The following is a 25,466-nucleotide window of genomic DNA, read 5'->3' as shown; positions in this document are numbered from 1 at the left end:
TCTTAAGCGCGCCTTAAGTGCTCGTCAAAATTTATTAAGATCATTTGGAGGACTTCACAGAAACTGTTTAAACACAAAATTATATTGTATCTTCTCTTAGAGGTCACTCTTTGTTTACACAATTGAACTTATGAGTTGGCGGGTGACTATAGGAATTTTGGTACGAGAATAAACGATTGTTGCATTTAGAAAGCCACACCGAAATGTAGACACGTATATTGCACTATTCGCCTTAATTCCATGCATACGTATTTTCTTGTATATACATATGTATGACCGTATATGCCTGTCGCTTGTATATATTATATTTTTGTATTTAATATATGTATTATCCACATATGTATGTAGATATATCTCGATAATGCTAGTTTGTGATTTTATATAAAAGAAGTGGTAGAAAGCGGACCTTGTGTCTGACCCCTTCTAAAAGAAGTATTAAACAGACATTTAATGGAGACAAGCCGCCAACGCGTTATTCATGAATCTTTGAAATTTAATGTCAATAAGGTAAATATATTGCATGTAGCTACCACATAGAAGTCGCAGTAAAATGTTTATAAAAAGCCTGTCAACTCTCATAGTTTTCATTATTTATATTCGAGGAGTTTTTTTCCGCCGACTATTGTATCGCCTTTGTATCTGCATACATATGTACATGCGACAGCACTCATATCAGATCAGGTATTTTGTGTACATCAATGTGAAAAGGAAGCAAAATGTCGACGCTCAGACACATCCACATACATACATACACGAGTATTTTTATTTAAACTAAATGTACATAAATATATTTCTTGCTCATTGGCAATAACCGGTTTACATTTCTGGTATTTTATGCTTATAATTCTCCGTTCATCCACAATGTCTGCACCTCTACACACTTTTATCGGCATTTGTGTATATACCACATACACACACACACGAGCTGAAGCACATATTCGAACAAAGTTGTCATTTTACACACAACAGGTACATTTCTTGTTTACCTATCCAGACTCCTCTCTTGACCACATTGTATGGCGACCGGTTTTTACCTGCTTTCAAGCATTACTTTTCATTAGTGATTATTGTATTAAATATGGCTTGGTTGTGCCTCCGTCTGAACTAAAAAGGATCCTCCCCATTCTTCTTTGAAATGTTATATTGTTTTTTGTCCCAAATATTTTTTCGCTCAAGTATGTATGTAATGTAATCGGCAACAGTTACATACGTGGGGCTATACCCAATTCCTACTCTTGCGTCTTCGCCGCGCATCCTGGAAACATAAGTAACCCTTGTGCAAGATGCGGTAGTCAACCCGTGTGAAGCCTGGGGTCACGACTAAAAGAGAGAAAGCTTCAGCGGAGCCACTTCGACATATTCGCCTTAAGGGTTCACTGAAATCTAATTGCAGCTTCTGTTCACCGGAGGTGCGGCTACTAGCGATTGTCGGCATGAAACAAGCGGCTCGCTATATAAATGTGTATAAAACTCTATATTACGAGTACTCGCCTAGCGAGGTTGTACGCTGGTTTTGGGACCCGCCACGTAGAATCCACTCCAAATGAAAATGAAGTAATAGCCTCGGATAAAAGGTCCCATGTTTGATGACGACGAAAAATACTCGACTGGAAAATACTCGAGAAAGGAAGATCAACATACATCACCTCTTCGTCGATTTAAAAGCTCGGTCAGTATGGAGAAAAACCTCTCCGAGCCGTTCGATGCCAAGCGAGGTTTCAGACAAGTAAATTCTTTATTATCGCATTCGCGAAATGGCTCGCACGTCACTGTTGACGGTCATAAGTCGTCTATCTTGGAACCAGCATCAACACCAACAACAGTATTAGCCTTGAAATATACAACACAGAATTACACTTGCCAACAAGTGCAACTTTGTACTGAGTAGGTAATTGAAAAGTAAAGTCCTCACTCGACGAACAAAGATCAAACTCTACAAGTCCCTCATAATTCCCGTGCTGCTATATGGTGCGGTGGCATCGACAATGACATCATCTGATGAGTCGGCCTTGGGAGTGTTCGAGAGAAAGGTTTCGCGGAAGATTTATGGTCCTTTACACATTGGCAACGACGAGTACCGCTGTCGATGGAACGATGAGATGTACGAGACAATTGTGTTAAGTTCTCTCGTGTTTTTAATTTTATTTTAAGGACTAATAATGACTTCGTCGATATATCGTAAAAAATGAGAGCAGGAAAACATTGCACGCCGGACAAGGCAGCTTATATGCCGAACGGAAAAGTTCTTGCCGAAATTATATAATGTATATATTCTAAATAATATCCTAATGTCAAAAAATACTTAAAAACAAAACGATTTTAAGAAATCCAGACCGCGGAGAAACAAATATTAGTGTTGATAAAATCATAGTACGGAAGAGAAGAGCCACTCCTTTTAAGTCAGCCAGAGAATTTATATTCAAAGTTAATGAAAAGAAGTAAGGAAGGGCTAAGTTCGGGTAGAACCGAACATTTGATGCTCTTGCAACTTGCAGGAATCAAAGGCAGGGAAATAACTTAAGATGTAAAACGTAAACCAGAGGATCGGAATCTAAGCAATTTTTTATGTACATATAGTCTATATACATAACTCGTACACTGACCGACAAATTAGACATACGATATTAAACCAGAAAAAAACGAAAACCATTTTACGTAGTCTATGGGAGTTTGGGTCGTATAGACCCGATTTTATTTATTAATTACAGCCGGATGTTCGGAAATCCTGAGAATAGTTATATCGGGACAGGTCAAGTTTTTCCCAATTTTATCTACTTTAGGTACAAAGATATACTGTTATGAGTAAAACACGTTCTGTAATTTTCATTGAGATAACTCAAATCTTCATATTAGGTATATGGGGGCTCAGGAAAGTACTGACCTCAAGCCATTTTTAATACACAGAATTACTATTGTGAATAACGGATTCTCTCTGAATTTCACTTTTACATATACATATGTATGTATCTCACAATTTATTATTTTCGGTCTAAAGTCAACTATAAATACTGGGGTCTTCATATTCGGTACCTATTAATGGCTTGAAGAATTTTAGTTGGCTTTGGGTAATTTAAATAAATTAATAAAATTAGTCGAAATCGGTCGGACGGTCCCGAGATATATGTATGTACGATTTCACCAAAAAGTGGGCGCGTGCCACACCCATCGTCCAATTTTCACACCGGCTCCCATAAAGCCCTCTAATAATATCTCGGAGGTAAAATTTAATGTCTCTGTTACAGCGTGCACGGACGGACAGACAGACAGTCAATCGGATTTCAACTCGTCTCGTCATCCTGACCATCAGCATGTTGTAAGAGTATAAATATGGTGCGGATGTGTGTTGAAATCTTGGTGAAAGACGACGATATCTTGGTGAACGAAGTGTCCAAATACATAGGGCAAATTGGCGTTTGAAGTGTGCTATTCCGTGGCTGTAAATGTCAGATGAAGATGAAGTCAGCCAGATTTCTTCGTGAAAATTTAATTTATTTCCTATTAATATTGCAGATTCTTCAGCTCAAGACAAAAAAGAAATAAAGGATGGCATCTTAAATGTCTTCCGAAAAGAAATTGTTCACTTCCAAAGCAATTATAAAATTTTATTCTAGAGCTGCCTGCTGTCTTAAAATACGTGTGTAAATATTTACGAACATTATTTTTTATATTTTTATGCGCATTGCAGTATAAATATGTACATATATAGATAGTTTCAACGTGTCTTCATGACCACATCTTGCCGATATCGGACATACGCAAATGTAATCTAAGCACAAATAGAGTAAAATCAAACGGCTAGTTTTACAATCGTAATTATGAAAAGTCGGTCAAGTACCGATAATTCACACATACGTAAGCATTTAGTTTTGACTGCCATAACTGCTTGCTAGAGCCACATGTTATTTTTCACGCTAACACAAATCGCAGCACTCCACGTTTCACGTTGCCGTTGCCGTTGCCGTCCAATCATAACTAAAAATGCCCTTCTCACACTATCTTATCGAATTTCATGTGATCTAATCAGTTTGAAATGTCAGTTTAACTGATACTCACATTGAACACACACAAGCATTTGGCTGAGTAAATATTTCTTTATCACCTAAAGGCAATGATGTGATATTTTTTCTAAATGATTAATTGTAGTCTAAAAGCAAAGTAAAACAACATTACAAAAACAAATTACAGAGCCTAAATATAAATTCAACGAACATATTCGGAGTGCCGTATTATTCAATTCAAATGCAGAATGAAGGCTTAAATATAAACAGTTATTAAAACTCGTGGGAATGGGCTAAATTCATGTCAAATAAATCCAAGTCCCAGGAGAGAAAACAACACAAACACAATGACTAAATAAAGGAAATCATATTGCAGATCCTAGAATTTACAAAATGTAATCGGGAGAAAACACAGAACACAGAGACATTGTGTTCCACCACAAATAAAGCTTTCTTCTCAAATAATATACTGGAATCTAGTTGAATTTTGAAATTTGTAAATGGTATTCAGTTCAGGTAAAATCCGAACTAGCTTATTACATGTCTTATTTCGAATAGGTAATTGAGCTGATTATTCTCCAGTGATAGTTCCGATCAGTTCGCTTTACATTGTTCTCGAATCGGACTAGATATCTAATGTTAGAATCGAAGATTCGATTGGTTTGAGGCTGAATTTACTGGGGTTCAGAAACACAAATTAGTTTTCAAATAATTATATGATAATATTTTCTGCTCAAATTCGGTTATTCACAATTATAATTTCCATGGAGCTATTACTTCTAGGGCAGATAACGCTACTGACATTTGCCGCTTGTAAAGCACTCATATTAACGGGCTTACATGTACATGTGTTTGTGAATGCGATAGTTGTGCCGATGTGAATGGAATTCATCACCAGCAATAATATTGCGTCGCAAAATGTGCCGGCGATTACGAGTATGTTTTTTAGCACCTTCTTGCAGGTTTTGTTCTTGCAATTTTCGATACTTCTGTGTTAAGAACAACAAAAAAGAGATAAAGAAATATTTCCTGGATATGTAAAATGCTGGTGGCGAACATACATACATATATTTTACACCACACTGGAAAGCAACACGTATTTTTGCTTCAGTTCAACCGAGCGTATAAGTAATATTTAAGTGACAGTCGACATATGTTTGATATGTCAAATTTGACGTTATTTTCGTACCAAAAATATATATTACAGCGTATATACATAGTTCCATATCTCAAAAGAAAAAGTCCAAATTGTCTCGCAACTTGCCAGGATCAAAGACAATTATTTTAAAAATTCAATAATATAAATTTTTGAAAGGTTGACCCATATTTTCAATAAAAAGTTATGTATTCTATATCGTATATTTGGATAATTTTTGGTCATAAGGTGGCACAACTCAAAAGCTTTGCTTCTTGATTTATATAATGGAAAGTGAAGGAACCGAATGGAATTTGAAATTGTGTTACCGGGAAGTAGGCGTTATTTTTGTCTTATTTCGCACATTTTTGCATTGTAGTATAGAAATATTTAAATAATAATAATAATAATATTACCCACCGAATTTGGTTGAAATCGGTCGGGAAGGTGCCAAGATAGGGGTTTTCATCTAAATGTGGGTGGTGCCACGCTTATCTTCAAATTTGGACAGCCCACAGTCCTATTAAAATTATTACACTCTGTAGCAACATGTTGCAAAAGTATAAAAAGACCGCTCTCCTGAACAAATGTTAAATTTATTCACATTATTCGAAACTCGCATTTGAACATCGATAAGGTCAAAAACTTTAGGCGTGTGGACAGCTTCAGGATGTTTAAGTGGATTTCTATCCTTCAAAAGCTGTGTCGAACACGTTTGACCAATGGTAGCGTGCAACTCTTTCAGCTGCCATTTTCATTCAAATATTGATTTTATTTCAGCTTTATAATTATAGTTCATTCATAGTGTACACCTCTGAGGAATCTTTTGCGCTTTTAATAATAATTTATTTTATCGATTTTTCTATCAATAATGCAGCGAATCACGAATGTTGTATACATTTGAAGAGCGTGTGACCAGATGTGCCTCTATAGTATAATTTGGGTAATAATTACATACACATACATATGTATAATGCTATGAGGAACTGAAGGGAAAAATGGCGAATGAGGCTATAATTTGATTTTGCATTCGCTTACGTATTTGTGGGTGTGTGTGCGTGTTTGAATCAATCGAAGCGAATAGGGATCTCGTGTATACTTTATCTTAAAAAAATTAATATTGGCATTTTCCCAATATTATGGTTAAACAGCTACATCCGTATGTATTGGCGGCAATTGACGTCAGTCCGATATCGAATTTTATCGCATTTGTAATTTTCTCATTGCACTTACATACATTTATGGGAAAAAATGGTTATATTTTTATGAGCATGCATGTCCGCTTTCGCGCGTAACATTTTATATCACTTATTGTTTCATTATTCCAAGCATTGTACTATATACATTATAATTTCCTCTAACTCTTGTTGAATCGTTTAGCCAATTGTAATAAGAATATGAAAATACTATTTCAAATATGTCTGCTTTAACTGAACTCTTGTATCTTCCTAAACTATAATCTTAAATAAAAAATGTGCTTTCTGAGCATGTTCTACGTACCTAGTCTACAGGTACTGGAGGCTCCCACCCACTCATGGCCTTTCGCAGGGCAGACTTTTAAATACAACGCGGAAGCCAAGCAATGGTGAACTACATATGTATGTGACAAAAAAAATAGACGAACCGCGCTAAACACGGGCTTTACGTATGCCAAATTATGGGCAACAGAAATCATGCATGCACACACACCTTTCTTAACGCGACCCACATGTGATGCCAGGATCTGACGTACTGCATATGCTATTTAGTATAATCAAGCAATATGTACATGCATATTCCATTCTCCTAATATGTTTGTAGTATACATGTAGTATACATATGTATGTACTATGTACATACATACATATGTATATTTTAAGTTGTGTTATTTGAGAACTTTCAATAAAAATTGTACCGACACAGTATTTAGCATGAATTCTTTTCTACCACACATGAAATAGCAAACATATAAGTATGTACATAAATATATACACTGACGTTGGGTATGGGCAATAAATATACGCTGTACGTGTCTGACTAAGGCTTGAATTCATTACACAACCGGCGACCACACTTTGCTGAGCGTAATTTGAGACTTTCGAAAGGTGTTGCGCATACCGAGCGAGCACTTTCCAATGAATACGCGTATGAGGGAACAATCAACGCTACTTCAAGAACAAAGAGTCTATAGGAGATCTTATTGAGTCCATCATAATATATTGTACGAAATAAACCAAGCTGTCAGCAAGATGATTTTATAAACTATTATTTCTATATGGTAAATACCTGCATAAGTATGTATGTACCAAATTTTCAAGGTGAAACATCAGCATTAAACGTTAAGTTATTTTATTTGAAGAATCAAGAGTTCAATAAATTTAGTTGCACAAAGATAATAACTGTTTATTTAGGGTTTTACTTAATCCTCTGAAATATAAAAACTACATAGGATCATAAGAAAGTCTGAGGTCGGTTAATCTCAATTTTAATTGATAGAATTATAATTTATAAAGATCTTCTTCTTCTTAATTGGCGTAGAAACCGCTTAAGCGATTATAGCCGAGTTAACAACAGCGCGCCAGTCGTTTCTTCTTCTCGCTACGTGGCGCCAATTGGATATTCCAAGCGAAGCCAGGTCCTTCTCCACTTGGTCCTTCCAACGGAGTGGAGGTCTTCCTCTTCCTCTGCTTCCCCCGGCGGGTACTGCGTCGAATATTTTCAGAGCTAGAGTGTTTTCGTCCATCCGGACAACATGACCTAGCCAGCGTAGCCGCTGTCTTTTAATTCGCTGAACTATGTCGATGTCGTCGTATATCTCGTACAGCTCATCGTTCCATCGAATGCGGTATTCCGTTGTTGACATCGTCCAAGACTCTGCACCATACAGCAGGACGGGAATTATGAGTGACTTATAGAGTTTGGTTTTTGTTTGTCGAGAGAGGACTTTGCTTCTCAATTGCCTACTCAGTCCGAAGTAGCACCTGTTGGCAAGAGTTATCCTGCGTTGGATTTCTAGGCTGACATTGTTGGTGGTGTTTACGCTGGTTCCAAGATAGACGAAATTATCTACGACTTCAAAGTTATGACTGTCAACAGTGACGTGAGTGCCAAGTCGCGAATGCGACGACTGTTTGTTTGATGACAGGAGATATTTCGTCTTGCCCTCGTTCACTGCCAGACCCATTTTCTGTGCTTCCTTGTCCAGCCTGGAGAAAGCAGATCACTCTGTGTAATTTTAAGTTCAATACAGCTTACAAGTATTTCTAAATATTTTTAATCGAAACTTGTTTTTGTTCCTGCTTTCCTCTCCATTTTTGTGTGATGTAATATCCGAAAATACTAAGCTACCATAGCTAATAAACACTAAGTTTTCGGAGAAACGGTTGTATGTGAGGAATACAGCAATTTAATACGTTTTTATACATTTTAAATATGCACATATCCACATAACATGCATACATACATATGTAGTTCATAATATACTATAAAGTTTGTGTTGTGCCTTTTAAAAACAAATAAATTTTCGTTTTTATGAATAACCACAAGTATGTATATACATATGTACATATGTATGTATGTACATATAAACAAGGAAAGGTTTTAATTTTAAATAATTTGAACCAATTTTATTTTGTATGAATATCCATATGGATTTCAAAAAATTCGTAGCAAAAAAATTAAACACACTCGTGTTCCTACATCTGCATAAAAAAAACCAAATTAGAAAATTTTATACAGACTTGACTTAAAATTGTGGCAGCGGGAATGCAATAGAGTTGGGCTCGAGTTGCGACTGACGGGAGAGCAACTCGTCGCGTCCGACTACAACGGTGGTGTGCAAGTGAATAGCTGGGAAATTGCGAAGAAAGAAATTTGCTCACATGTCTATGGAGGCTCAAAGTGTAAACACAATGGCTACGACAGACTGCAGCGGCACGACAGTGAACTGAGAACGTCGTTGTTCATCTTACTACATGTACATTTTGAGAAGCAACAACAACACAATGGCCGGCATGTACACAAAACAACGCAGTTGTCCATTTTGTATGTACACAATTTCGTTGTGGCCATACTAATTCCTTTCACTTCAATGAATTTTGTTCAAAGTGAAATTTTTTATGCAAAAAATAAGTAAATAGGTCAATATTTTTGCTTTAAATTATCAATTGTTATTACAAATGATATAATAGAGCTATAATATAGCTATTTTATGCTTTTATTTGTTAAATAACATCAAGTTTGTTAGAGCTGTGAATAATTTTACATTTTACATATTAGTGGCATCACCACTCTACCTCCTCTTTCTATCTTCCATTCTACTGTCAACTCTACTGTCGTCGTACTGTCGTTGGCAAAAATAGGAGCAATTTGAAGTTAGCGAGAACGGCAACTGTCGGCCTGCAGTCGTGTAGTCGTGCAGCTGTCGAAATAACACTGCCCATAAGAACGTGTGTATTTTAATATTTGACAGATGTAGTTTGCAGTCTGTCGTAGCCATTGTGTTTACACTTTCACACAAGCTCGAATTCAATCTTACTTGCCGTTCTCCGGTTATATACATACTTATATTTATTTTTATCCATCCATATGTGAGAAGGCACGTATTTATATAAGTGGCTTTTCATTCGCCGGATGGTGTGTTATTCCATTCCATGTCTGGCGTATGCCCACTATTACTCACATATTGAGCTCGGCATATGTATGTATGTATGTACTTATACTTATATGTACATACATACATAACTATGTGTATAGTTGAAATTTGTACTATTTATCAATTTTCGCATGAGCGTGCTGGTGTTAGTGAGTACGGTACGTGCATCTGTTTTGCTCCGCCGCATGACTCATTTTCCATTACCGCACCACACCATCCAATAAACAATTTGCCTTTTTCATGTTTTGACGTTCCCTCGCTGCCACTGACTCGGCTGATTGCTCGACTGAGCGACGAGCGCGTTTCTTCATTCGTTTTGTTCCAATTGTAATTAAATTAATTTCTTACTGCAATAACTACGAACATACATATAGTACACACGTACATACATATGTACACATGTGTGAATTTATTCAGTACATACTTTAGTTCTTGGCTAAATACGAATGGAATTGTACATATTCACTTATTTGCTTTTATACACTTGTTTGTATGTCCACCTATGGATTATACATATGTATGTATATGTGAGTACGTGTAAGTTTTTGTAAATACATTTTTACATCGTAGTCATATCCATATGAGATTTTTTTGGTTGTAGTAAATAAACGTACCACGTGTGTGTGTGAAAGACCGCTGATTGTAATCCAGTGAGGTCTAAGGTTCCTTTTACGTTCAAAAATATGTATATACATATCTACATATGGATGTATGTATTCTATGTTGGTAGGTAGAAATAACTCCAATTAACCAATATTTACAAATTATCTCATTTTTTAATAATATAACATGCTAACTCTCCGTTTTGTTATTCTAAAATTTTAATAGTGTTTTCAGTTACATATGTGGCCGATGGTACGCATATTTATCGTTTTTTATTTTGCTAAAGATTATGCAAATCATGCGCTGAACCCAGATAGAAATAGACTATCCGTTATTATTCATTTGCAGACATTAGGATTCAGTGTATGTATGTATATTATTTAATATTCTGGCAGGGGAATAAAAAATATATTTGTAAACACATGCAGGTTTGTGTTTAGCACATGTACATATATACATATCTATGTATGTACATCTGTATATAAGGAGGAAATAAGTATGTATGTATGTACATATGTATATTATTTTGTACATTTTATAGTGTTAAGAGGTGCTTATGAAATAAAAATCCATCAATAACATGATCAATGAAAAAAAATACAAGTTAAAATAACCGAAGAAAGCATACCCACACATGCACATGTAATAGTACATAACCGGTACTAAGGAGTCATTTCAAGCTTGTTAAACGAAACTGGATGATTAAACTTTAGTAGCCCCACTATACCAGCTTGACTATGGATGAGGTTCTCATAAATAATATATGTATGTATGTACTTATGTATGTATTCCTTACAATAGATTTTAGCCGCTTTCGGGAAATAGCCAACACAAAATGTTGGAAGAAAATAAACATTACGCCATGAAGGCACACATAAACATATACCGGTAAGGTAAAGAAAAAAATTGTTTACCAAACGAGTATCCGTCAGATACCTACTTCGCGAAATACATACAATATAATGAAACTACTATAGCGAAATAGCATCAGCAGAGAACGGCGATAACATGAACATCGGCAGCAGAGGCAACAACAAGCAATTACCGTGAATTGTGTATTCTAAAGCAGACATGAAAAATAAATAGTATCTGCGAAATAACTCGAAATCGAGAAAAACAAAACGGTGACGATGAAACCTACACGAAAACACAAACGAGAACTAACACATTCACGGCCAAACAGCCTACAGAAAAGGTAAACACGCACACAGCTGCCATGCGAATAGATATGTAGATTGAGGAACGGACGGACGACAGACGGTCGCTAGGGCCGATTAACAGACGTTCGGTTGGCGGGCAGCAGACAGGCAGACAACCGAACCATGACGTGTAGAAATAACCTGAAACGCAACTAAAATTACTACAAACAAAGAAAGAGGCGAGCAAATTGTAGTTGCTTCTTTGTATCTCGCAGTTACGCGCAGGCATAACACATCAGCGCAGCCATCGACAGCAGGCAGAAAGCACCGACAGCCCGCCACAGAAACTGTGAGAGCCAGAGCTAAAATGCCGAGCTGCTCTGGCTATAGCAACTCGCAAATGGATTTATACAAAACAACATTGTCGTCGTTGCGATGTTGCCACATTTCACACAGCGCATTGTTGTGGATGCGCACCAACCACCGCTACTACCACCTTTGATTTCATATTACCTACGAATGCGAACACACGCACGAGATACTTATTCGTATTTGCCCGAATTGTACTTTGGCACACAAGCGTTCGTGCGTTGCTGCTGCCTCGCTGAGTAACATGCACTCTTCGCCTGTTCCGATTCCAACAACGTTTGACGACAATTACCTACTCGACGAACGTGTTAGTGTGTGTGCTTGTATTTTTTGTTTTATGTTTGTTTTTATTTCTTGGCTGGCTGGTTTGTTGGTTGGTTGCTTGGTGAATCGTTTCGTAGCCGTCGGCTTCATTTAGAAATGTGACTGTAGTCACCAAAGTGAAAAGACGGGCTGACAACAAAACAAAAATAAAAAAAAGCAACAACAACTTACCGCCAAGTTTCAGATAGTCTCAGCGGCAACGTCGCCGGCCGTTGCTTTTCTACTCCTCAACTGGGAGTTGTTTTCGTTATTCATGTGACGCAGCCATGCAAACACACACACACACCGATGTGGACGTAAGCATGTGTCTGTAGATTGGATAGGTTCACACAAAATGCACAAAACGACTTCAACCATATGAAAGACTGAAGAAGGTCAGAGGAAGCGAAAAGAGGCCCACACCAGGCAAGGATTTTCTACTGGAAAATATAAACAGGGTTTTATATAAAGAGCTGAAAAATTCGCAGCAGCGTGAGACGTCAGTTGCCACTCAACCGTTTCTTCAGAACAACTAGCTAGGCAGTTCTTCAGCACGAATATGCCTGTGCATACATGAATGTGAATGTATGAGTTTATACAGGAAGTCCAACTTCTAGCAATACCGCTTTGGCTTTGTATCTCAACCACAAACATTCTTGGTTACACATACAACTATGTGACATCTAAATAAGCATAAATGCAGCTATTGTACATACGTTGTATGTATGTGTCAAACAATTTTTATGAATGTAGATATCCATGTATGTATGCATTTGTGTATATTTTCTTTCTCGTCTTGTCAGCTGCTATGATACTCCTGACTAGCTCCCGCTTCTGTGTATGTTCTCTTACGCAAAGCAACTGTCTTGTGGCCATTCCTTTTGATGGCTATGATGTGGATGAATATTACACAGCATGGGGCGAAATTGATGTTCGGAATTTATTTAAATGAATGAACGCCTGCTTTTGGAATTGTTTTTGATAACAAATGGATTCGTCACCACTTTGTATCCACTATGCTGTCACTCCTTAATTACTTACATATAGTAGATATAGTATGTGCAAATGTACTATGTACATATGTAAGTAAGCACATCTATCTATGGAATTGCTGGGATAAGTTGATATTTCACAAAAAGACGGACTTTTTTCGATAATCTTATAACCAAGTAAAAAATTATTTGTGACACATAATAAATTATCGTGCATTAACTTCCAAACTCACTTCTGCAACCCTTTTCTAGTTCCTAAGGATTCGGCAAAACTAGTATAATATCGCATTGGGGAGATTCAAATTCATAGAGTCCAAAATGTATGCTTATGTATTTATAACTACTGATTTCTAAACTTACCGTTTTAAGTGTTCTCTGCCTTTTGTATCCTCACGTAATCTCGCTTCGGGTATTTGACCAAAACAAATTTTTCGGGTTTCTTCACGTACCATTTTGTTTATAAAACTTCATGGAGGCGACTTGTTTTAAGAGGGGCGCGCTCCACCCCATTCACTTTGAAGGACGACTGAATATGCTTATCGTTAAATTATTTTTCCGAAAAGTCGTCGATAGAATGCGAATAATCTGAGTTTAATGTATTATAAGCACTTACACACGCACATTTACTGTAAGAAAAAGAAATACAATTGTTTAAAGTTTTTATTTTTTATTGCCAAATACATACATATGTACATATGTATGTACAAATGTAGTTTTCTTATTAGGTATCAATCTTGTAAGAATCGATATACATACATAAATTGCAGACATTGTTTGGAATCTGTTATTCTAAATAACATTATAGTATAAAAAAAATTAAAAAAAAACCGTTTGTGATATTTTTTTTTCCAAATAGATTTGTATTCTGTTCTTCGGCGTGTATTTTGTTGTGGAGTACAATATTTGTAACCTAAAAGGGATCTCCGACAACAAAATACACGCCGAAGAACAGAACGTTCTTTTTAATTTTAGTCTTAGAAATGAGCTCCTTTAATTTCTGGGTTGAACCTAGTTCCAGTTCCAAACAGTAAAAGTTTGAGGTTTCTGTAGCGGGAACTCCACATGAAGCCAAATCTAACGGGTAAAGCCGTTGTTAATAAGTTGCAAAACACGACAACATTGATCTAGTGAGTCGATCCATAAGACTTGTTTCACCATTGCAATGTCTATATTGCGAAAGCAACGTTTTGGTTTTGAATCCATATTTTTGAGGTTATCATCGTTAATAGAGGAATTTCATATGTATAATGTGTAAATGATATGCGTATACATACATATGTATGTATATATGTATATGTACATGCGATATGATTCCGAACTTAAAATCATTCCAAGAAGATACTATGAAAATTCTAAAAAAACTCATGGTTTTTAATAGCTACCTATGGAAATGTATGGAGCTGGTAGTAGCATACCAGCAGCATATGAGCATAAAACATGTTATGATGTAGAGTTGTTCACACAATTGAGCGTATAAATAGGTTTTTTCTAAACAGATACGGATATACATATTAACAACTTAGCATTGTAACCCACTTTAAACAGAAACTATCGCAAAGTTGTTAAACTGTCTTATGATATTTGGTAACGCTGGAGAAATAATCCTTGAATAACTAGAACTAAACGGCTAGAATTCGGTATTGTCCATGTTAACAAATCGTTAAAAGTATGGGAAAGTGGGTAGATTACTGAAGGATACAAAGCTATTAAATGGACATTTTTTCAAGAAATTTACGGCAGTTACAGAGAACTCGAGATACAATTATCGTTTTGATCCAAGCATACTTGAATGTACATAAGTATGTAGGTCGGGACTGGCTGTATAATGCTATCAAACAATTTAAATCGTCACCGTTGCGAATTTGTGGGTTTAAGTCATACATAAGTTACATACATTATATTCACCTAGGAAACAGAGATACATAGCTTTAAGCGTGAAATAAGTAAGACTTGGAAGGAAATGTTCGTAGCCTCCACACAAAAAATAAAAGATATGCCACGACAAAAGATACATAGTTTTCCTATCTTTAATAACTAATTATTATTAATAAACTATTGATTTAAAGAAAAATAAAAAAGTACTCGAAGACTTTGTTAATTAATAGATATAAATAAAATATTAATAGACTCGGTATAGAAGTTGGTATTAAGGTTTTACTTCAATAATAATTGCTGTACGCTCAATTCTGTGAGCAACTGTAGATATGTACATACAAATTTATTTCTTTATGGCCGCTTGTAAGTAAACAATTATAAGAAAAATGTGATTATACATATATACAAATGTATGTACATACATACATACATGTGTCTATACATATTTTTCTAGCCCGCAATCGACCGACCATCAACTTCTTACTCTAATTTGTACGAAGAGCTACCTACCAACGTGCTTTTATAACAGCAGTATGTGTATATGCATATGTATGTGCTCCTATATAAACATATATAATATCAATGTATGGCTGCTTGTGTATTCACATGCCTAAAATGTGAGAAGCACGAACAAAACATGACCAAATGTTGAAAATTCCATATAACATTTTATTGTGACCGTTCAGTCGGTTGTTTTGTAGATACAAACCCATACATACTTTAATTCAGCTAAATTGGCTTGAGTTTGTGTGCGCGTATGTGTATATGTGTGTATATAAATCTACTCGGCTCGTATACAATTAACGGAAACTGGAAATGTGGCAACAACGTACGCACACAAAAGCAATGTTAAAGCAGCACAATAGATCAGGGCAAACAGCACCGATAGCAGCGTCGGCAGCGGCTACTGCAGCGACTGCTGTAGGCACAGCGAAAGCAGCAAGAGCCGAACGTACATACAATACCAAATGAGTGAATAGAGAAAAAAAGAAACAAGTCGACGAAAACTGGCAACATGGCGAAATGTTTTCTTAATACGAGTATATAATTGACTAGATGATGTTTGCGCACGGGAGGGAGGTATTAAGTGGTAAAACTTGCTGAGTACGCGCGAAAGAAGAGAGAATTTTCGATTTATTTACATAGCAGAATAGATTTGTGTGTATGTACAAACGTATGTATTAATGAGACTGTGTGCATGGCAATGAAGTTGATGAGTTGGTTGCCGTTTTGTAAATTTTGGTTCTGTCATATTGTTCTTGGTTCTTTCATTACACTAGTGTGCGAAGAAGAAAAGGGTGGTAGAAAAACAGAGAATATGCGATGTAGAGAACAGTTGTAAATGCTAGAACGAGAGAGTCGATCAAAATAAGCGCTTTTAACTTTCATACGAACACACATGCATATATACATACGTGTTTATATGAATGCATAAACTCTTATAAAAAATTTGTATGATTTGTTTAGGTAAAGATATAATACGCACACTATGTACGGTTTTTGCCAGTTACACAGGGTGTCCCATAGTTGACATTTTCTAAAAATTGACGATTGAACATGTGGGTATGTATGATGTGCGGCTCTCATTTGATGGGAATTCATGGTAAAGATTTCTATAAAATTTGAGCTATTACACATATGGACATACTTACTTATGTATATAAATACAATTGTGATGAGCGCATATAAATATAAATTTGGTGTTATTTTTCCTTATAGCGCTATTGTTGCAATGTCGGGCTAAGCCTTTGTAGGGTTGCTGATTCCTTTTCTACTACTTCACTTTTCCACACATACTTATGTATCTACAAATGTATAAATCAGTATATAACAACAACCACATGCAAAGAGAGATAGATACTCCTCATACCTACATACATACGTACATACATATGAGAACAGAATAATAACACACTCACACACACGATTGCTAGCAAATTTAGTAAGAAATCTTATTTTATTTGTAACGCAGTCTCCTACTTACAATACATAATTACATACATACTCATTCAAATGTTCCTAACTACCTTTAACGATCTGGAAGTGAATGTTGCCTACTACTTTTGTACAGAAAACCAAATTAATATACATATGTATGTACATAGATATGTATAAAGGGTTGCGTCATTAAAACACAAATTTTATCATTTATAGAAGATACTATTTCCTCTAGGCCTTCGTACATGTGTTTGTTGCTATTTAGTCAAAATCCTGACTGAGACTTATACATACATAAATACATACATACATGTGTACATAGTATATGGGAGATGGGGAGGTCAATTTTTATTCTTAGCCGAAAGAAAAACATACTTATTTTATATTTTTATTCTTATAATATACACAGTGCATCAGTTTAAACATATAATTATTTATATTTGTCAAAAAATTAGCAAATTCCGGGAGAGAAAAGGACGTGTGAATTTCAGATTGATATCTCAATAACTGAAATACTAGTACGTGTATACAGACAGGCGGATAGACAGACGGACGTGGCTAAATCAACTAAGCTCGTCACTGGGATTCAATTTGTTTGGTTTGTTTGCTTGCAACCATTTTTTAACACCGAAATCGCTGAATGCTATTCTAAAATTCACCCCAGTTCGTCATATTGATATATGTGCATATATATACATATACATACATATGTACATATATTTCATAGGGTATCTGACGTTGCCTTCCCTGTTAAGGGTTTAAACTACCACAAATAAATTAGAGAACTATGCTTTACTTAGGATACGGCTCTTATTGATTATGTCCTTTCAGAAGAATTAACATTAAATGAAAACTTGGAATCAAAGATTGAGATCCTGAATATTAATAAAATAATGTATGTAGGCCCAGCTGTGTTCAAAATAATAGGAGTGTAACACAAAACACAATAAATCAAAACAAAAAAAATTAACAAATTATTAATAATATATTTATGTACATACATATGTATGTACTTCAGCACACCTGCGTGGCATAGAATCACCCTTCAGATCACAACTTTTCTGGAGGTTAAGCGCTAAATAGGAAATACAGTAGTAGTGTTTGAAGCAGTTCCCTGTCCGTGTATTTCCCTACCCCTCAGTTGGTTGCCCCAAATTTAATTTAGCGGACATACTTGCATTAAAAAAGCACTGGATTCACTTTTATAACTTGCATTGAAAATGGATTCATTCAATTGTATTGATTACGTGGAATTATTTACATATCTACATACATATGTATATATGTATGTACATATGTATATATAGTATACATATATGTATATATGTATGTAAGTACATTTTAAAGGCAACAATGCGGCAAACATTTGTTGTTATTTTTATATATAATTGTTTTATTATACTTACATATGTACATACATATATGAATATAAAACTAGCGCCGTTTGTCACTACTGTGCAAGTATCTAATAGCCCCGTTGGTGTTATTGCATTTAGCCTCCACCGCCAAGAAATTGCAGCAAAGTGGGAGTTCATTTCATAAACACATACATACATACATACATACATACATATGTATGTATGTCGTATGTAAGAGCTGTTGTACATACTTACATATGTACATATAAAGATATTATGGATTCTTGCTTTTATCTGTTCAAGCTTATGCCCAGAAATCCTTAAAGCCCCGGACAATGTCGCTAGCAAAGCCGTTGACGTTATCGTCGACGTTATATAAAATGCGATTGCATGAAAAAACTAAATAAATACGAGCTCTGTGTTTTTATTTCACTTTACGTTGCTGTTTTGTTGTGCGCAGACTCGTCAAAGCAACTCATATATGTACATAGGTAAATACATACATATGTATGTATGCAGAAATAAACCTGCTCCACAAATTCAAAAACACCAGCACAGTGAAAACATGCGTTTTTCGAGGATGCAATGCGGGTGTTGAGAAGTGCAGGAAAGATCAAGTAAATTATTATGTACAATATACTAGTATGTTCGTTTATTCCAGTTATAGCCCAAGACTTGTACATACGAATGTATGGATATATGGATATATGTATAAAAACTGGACGAACTAACAAGTGAGCTAAATTTCCGGCAGCCTGACTAGCGACTGAAGCATGCATTGCTCGGTTTCGAATTCGTGTTGTCTGCCCACTTGCATCATTATCCCGGCCCCACTTGTACACATACATACATACATGTCCACATAAATAATACATGTAGTATGTACTATTGACGTTTGCCTCTGTGGAAACAGTGCAGGTTCCAAGCATCATGTGCAACCCAGCCGATCACATAAGCACACCCACACAGCGGCACGAAGGAAAATGCACCGTCCATCTCCCACTGCACATTTCGTCACACTCATACCGTTGTAGAAATATCATTATACATACATACATGCGTTTGGACTTACATACATATGTATGTACATACTTATGTGGATGTAGGAATCCATGCAAGTGCTCACAAGTTTTCAAAAGACCCCACATTGCATGGAAAAACAACACATGGACCATGTAAATAGCTACACAAACATACATACATATGTAAATGATTTTATGATATACATAAGTACATATATATAAACAGTAAACGGAAACACAAATGCTATTTATGTACGTTTATAAGTACTTTTATATAAGAGTTTATATACTTTCGTTGGTGTTGTTCAAGTGGATTGGCCGAAGTATGGAAGGTGCTATAGCGGCGACGAGGAATATTTACACACATACACAGTACACAAATATACACGCTCGGTTGTGGGGCCGTATGCCTAACCATCCACTTATATATAGTATACCATAAGTAGGTGTATATTTTCATGCAGACGTGAGTTACAACACACCTACATACATTGTTATCTTTGTGTGTAGTTGCAGTAGTTCATAAGCCGCGGTGAGGTATTTAACATGAGCTGTTGGCTGGCCAAGTAAGTACACTAAGTTTGCCCACCATAGGTCTGATCAGCAATCGTGCGGCAGGGGGGTTAAAATAACCACCTTATTCTCTCTCTGTCATTATTAAGTACTTGGGGTCCACTCTGTACACATATGCAAACGCCACAGCGAACAATCACACTCACATCGATATTCCCATACACATGCTCACACAATTCCGTCACATCAATCGAAGACCAAGCAAAAGATACTTGTTCTTCTCTTGGCCTCTTCGACCCCCTACCCATATGTGCAATTTATATACGAGAATGTATTTTAGGTGTTTTTTTCTGACTTTAAAACTCGGCGCTGGCTGGTTTCATTGTCGTGTTGTTTTAGCGCTGCCGGCGCAGTTGGGGCCGAGCGCGAGCGCCTACACTCGTCGACTTGCTTTCTCTGCCATTTAGTCGCATTTAATGCGCATTGGGGTGCGGTTGTTAGCGCGAACGTTAGGAGATTCTTTAGTGTTTCGATCGAATTGATGGAGATTTCTCTTTATTCAACATACTTACTTATATACAAATATTAGCATTTTGATTATCGAAAACTACATACACACATAATTTGTTCGTTCCTTTATTTCACTTATTTTGACACTTGCACTTCACCAAATTAATTTTTTTTATGTTATTCCACAATTTTACATACTTATTTAAAAAAAAGAGGTTTTGTTACGTAACGCGATAAATTTGTGGATTGAATTTAGAACTCACTTCAGCAGAATTTATTTCACAAATTAAAATTTTATGCACATTGAATTCAAATTACTCACTTCGAAATCCACATAGCTGTTTGTAGGCGCTATTGATATGTACCTACATATGCATAAATAAACATTTTCTTGAAAATTACCAAAAAATAAATAAATTATGTCACATTTCAGAAAAAATAAACACCGTTTGCGCGTTTTACTTGTGAATGAATGTTCTGTTCATTTGTATTCTAGTACAAGACAATTGGGCCGGCTTTAGAATACCGTCCCAGGATTACGAGAATGAAATAGGTAGGGCGGATATAGCAGGTCCTCCAGATCAAGAATATAAATAAATAAAGCCATGCCATTTCGAGATATTTGCATTTAAAGTTGAAAGTTTCAACTATTTTAAGTATTTCCCGATTTAAAATGTATTTCCAGTTTGATATCCCCCCTAACACTTCACCAATACGTTTGAACACATTTTATTAGATTTTATTCAATATTTAACTTATTGTTCAATTCTAACGGTTGCATGCTGACAAATAACCGTGTTACTATACTAATAAATTTTGCAAACGAACAAAAATAAAATAAAAGGAAAGATGATGGACAAAAATATTTTTCAAATTCCCTTCTCTTGAGAAACCTCGGTGCTGGATAGACCAGGGTTATTTTTTTTCGAAGAGCGACGAAAGGCCGCTAACGCAAAAGAAGTCCTACGTAAACAAAAAAATTAGAACACCCCGCTGTTGGCCCAAGGTTTTTTTTAATCGCGGCCGAAGGCTTCCAAAGCAGAAAGGAATTATGCGCGATAATCGAATACTTTATTTATTTTCTTCTATTGGGTATACCCCCGTTATCTTTACTCATTTCGGTTCATTTAAAAAGTTTTCGTAAAGGAACACTGGCTATTTCTCAGTTTACAACCGTTAGGTTAATGTGTAAATAAATAAAATTGAAGAAGAAATATTGAATGAAAGCTATATTTGTACTTTATAGTGAGAAATAAATGTGTACAAACGAATTAGTGAAGTGTTAGAGAATATAAAAGTGAAAAATATGTAAATACTAATACGGAATTCTAAATTCAACACAAATGTCTTATATTAGAATACACATGAACAGCACATTCATTTATTTTATTCTCTATCGCTCATTGACATAAGTATTATCTTCAAAAATTTTCTTCTCTTCCATAGACCATAAATACTTTTTGAATAGAAGAAGAAAATAAACCGATTTTAGACCCATAGTCTCTTATGCAATATTTTTCAAAATGATCCGTAGAACATTTTCCACATACGCGACTTGAGGTAAAAAAATTGGTCTGCTCTAATGAACCTACATCAACATAATAAAAAAAATGAAAATTCTTCTTCACGTTATTTTTTGAACACACATCGTATATTAAAAGAACATTTAAAGCAGTAAAAATGTAAGAATAAGCATCCCATAGGTTGGTTTTCATATAAAATTAATCAGATTTACATAAAGGACAACGTCCGGTGTGTTTTACGTGAGTACCTGCCATTGATGGCCTAACATCACGGTGCTGAAAAGCACCTAAGTAGATCAAAATAATCCGTTGATAAAGCAAGTTTTTTGCAAGCATTATTTGGTTCCAATTGTTTAAGGTGGAAGGGACACCATTTCCACCTTGGTCGGGTTCGAGGCCGATATAAAACCTCTGCGATGCTGTGGGTCCGGCACCCGACCGCAATACGACTTTACACTGAACTGAACCTTTCAATTCTACCAGCATTTAGGTTTAAACCAAAGCCACCAGGAATCTCTCCAAAGGGCCAAACCCAATAAAAATATTGGACCTTGCAGCTTCTGCTACTACCAGCTTAGCACCAATCAAACTGAATAACTGGTGACATTTGTCGCCTGAACTTCAAATGTCTTTTTATTAAGGATAAAATAAAATATTTAATTACGTATACTATATGTAAAAGAGGTCGCTGGAGCATATCAAATATAAGATGGAAATCCTTCATATATTCGGTGGACACCAAAACAACTAGGGATTAACGGATTATAAGTGAATAGATGGTACAACAATGTTTGCTTCATTATTCTTACATCTTACAACTTTGTTGATTTGGATAGAAATAAGGCTCAAGAATGGATATATTCAGGATCATCAAAATCGCTTAAATGCTTTATATATACATATGTATGTAGCATGTATGGATGTACATATGTGAATATACAGATAATTTAAGTACATTAGTTCGTAAATTTTGGTCCCCAAAGATTTGGGTAGACAAAAGAGATATGTATGTACATAAATTTAATATGAATTCACCTTCGACCATTATGTTTAGTCGAATGCAACACACTTAGTAGTGCATTCGGGAATTATTGTACACAATGTGTAAAGTGCACACCGTCATGCATTTATGTATATACCAACTTAGTTGTACATACATATGTAAGTACGTGTGAATGTACTCATGCAGATGCAGATGCAATAAATATGTATCTTATGAATAAATAAGACAGCGACAACAAAAAGATATAACCGATGTGATACGAGCATTATATGCTTTTACGTAAATAGTATGTATGTATGTATGTACATACAACCCTATACATGCAAGTGTTTTGTGTATTTAATCATAGAGGAGATTTACGCAACAAACACACCCTCGCAATGAAATCGACATACATACATAGGTAGCGCTTCTGCGACAAAAGTATTTGGCAGGCGTTCTTTATGGATTCGCGTCCAGGCACTATCAGTGTGTAATTCTGCGACTAACTCCTAGCCACGACGATGCCCCTTGAATGATTTTTGCCTGCGTCAGCGTCGAAATTTATCTCAGCTCTTCGTTTTGTGGAAGAGAGAGCACCCTACAATTCGAACATAAATCGGTTGCAGCAAGCTGCAGTACATAAACGCATTACCAATACACACATACATGTGTACATATTAAGTGGCATTAAAGTAGCGCAAATTGTCCGGAGTCCGAACTAACATTGTGCAAACTTTGCCACGGCAGCATAAACTCAAGCAACAAGACGAGCGTTGTCGAGCGGTGAGAAACGAATACTCGACGCTGCGTACGGCAGCCATTTCATGGCACAAATTAAGCAATCTCAAAACGTTTGAATACGTGACCAATGTTGAATATGTAGTTGTAAGAAATCATTTTATTTTTCGGTACTTTTCTCTCCCGATCCGATTTTTGGCTCTCAGAGCACAAACCAGGCTATGCGTTCCATTTGTTCAAAATGCCAGTTTCTAGCAAATAACGACTTTTGTCGCTCGACTTCTGCTGCACTGCAGTAAAATTGAATAGCAAAACAGAGTGCAAAGCGGTTTAACGTTGTGAAACGAATTCTCTACGTACATACATATGTATGTGCATAAATCTGTATGTATGTGCCGCTGTCGTTAAAGCTGCCAAAAACATTCATAACACATTCGATATCTCGTTTCTACGACCGAAACCTCTCGTGCGGTACCAAATGCTCGCTCCCTCTCGCACTTGACGTTGCGTTTGTAGCGCTGTCGCGGTGAGCGAAACCCCCTACAGCTCTTTGGGCTGTGACGCGCAAAGCCACATAAACCAACAAACCTATTCATAGCGGATATGCCTATATACATTTAAGTATATACGTACTCATGTTTGAGTGTATTGAGTTTCAGCAACTGCGTTCTATTTGTTATTGCACGTTCATGCCGATTAACTACCTATTGCGTTGTGGCTGTTGCTGCTGCTGCTGCTTTGTGTAGCGACAAGCTCTCTTTAGGCGAGATACACATACACAAGTATAGAACTCATGGCATTTCTGTCGCACTTTCAACTACTGCATCAGTGTATCTCTCTCGATTTCGTGTAAAAAGCAGATGATGCGTGTGTGTGTGTATCATGTGGCTGACATAATGTATTCTAGTACAAATAGCAGAGTTGGGGACCATCATCGTGGTCGTGCACACCGTATCCATGAGGTGCTCACTATAGTTTGTAGATGTTTGCACTTAACAATTGCGTAAGTATGCGAGAGCCGCTAACATGAGGTACCCAATTCATGGTTCTAGCGCTCCGACCTCAGATGACTGCTGCCCCCTACCACTTAGTGGATTTTTATTCTTATTTCTACATTGACTGCCTAAGTTTAAAGCTAAATCTGGTGAAATTCTTTGGTTGTCCGCTTTCAATTGCTGGCGCGTTCGAAATGTATGCATTCATACACACACATGTACAAATGTTAATGGGAGTTTCATTCTTTTTATTGAACGTTAGTTAACTTATTCATCTCAGCGCTTCGTCATTGTCTACGCACACTACGAATATTTCACTAATACATGTACCGTCCTTAAATATTTTTCCCGAATCGCATTAGCAGAGCCCTTTTACGATCTTTGTAAGGGACCATAGCCGAGTTTAAGTTGATGTACTTGGGAACCATTCTAAGTTTCCGCATGTTGGAAAGAAGCCCAAAACCGGTAAAAATGACGCAGTCATCTTTTCAAAAGTTTAGAATGATAATTAATATCGTATGACTGAATTTAAGAAAACACATGTACCTCCACTTGTATGCATACATAGTATGATCAATTTCGCATATTTAGTGCTACAATTACAGAGCTACATATTAACTGATAAAAGTCATAGTCAATTGTTTGACAATTTAATCGTCTGTCCAAAATTAATCCACAGTGCCCTCATGTATTCAAAATTATACTATTATCTAAACCTTTCTTTAAATTCGATTTGTTACTACCATTCTCTCATAGTCTCTAGAATTTAAATTTCTTACCCGTAATTGAATGTATTATGCTTTAATCTTGTTTATTTCCTCACAATTTTCCATTTGC

The 25,466-nt window shown here is 36.1% G+C and overlaps 1 protein-coding gene across 7 annotated transcripts in view; it reads right to left on the bottom strand.

Moving 5' to 3' along the window:
- Nucleotides 1–25,466, bottom strand: part of LOC126753046 (protein split ends) — a 65,862-nt gene that overhangs the window by 38,102 nt on the left and 2,294 nt on the right. For 6 of the 7 annotated variants that reach the window (XM_050464148.1, XM_050464152.1, XM_050464149.1 and 3 more), the window contains one exon: nucleotides 13,533–13,798. In XM_050464148.1, coding sequence (XP_050320105.1) covers nucleotides 13,533–13,624 — 92 coding nt within the window. In that variant the 5' untranslated portion in view covers nucleotides 13,625–13,798. Of the gene's footprint in view, nucleotides 1–13,532; nucleotides 13,799–25,466 lie in introns of those variants that run through there. The other variant, XM_050464156.1, reaches the window with a different exon arrangement.

The sequence above is a fragment of the Bactrocera neohumeralis genome, chromosome 3, assembly GCF_024586455.1.
Source record: "Bactrocera neohumeralis isolate Rockhampton chromosome 3, APGP_CSIRO_Bneo_wtdbg2-racon-allhic-juicebox.fasta_v2, whole genome shotgun sequence".
In the NCBI taxonomy this organism is placed as follows: Eukaryota; Metazoa; Arthropoda; class Insecta; order Diptera; family Tephritidae; genus Bactrocera; species Bactrocera neohumeralis.
This window is presented reverse-complemented; position numbering and strand designations above follow the sequence as displayed.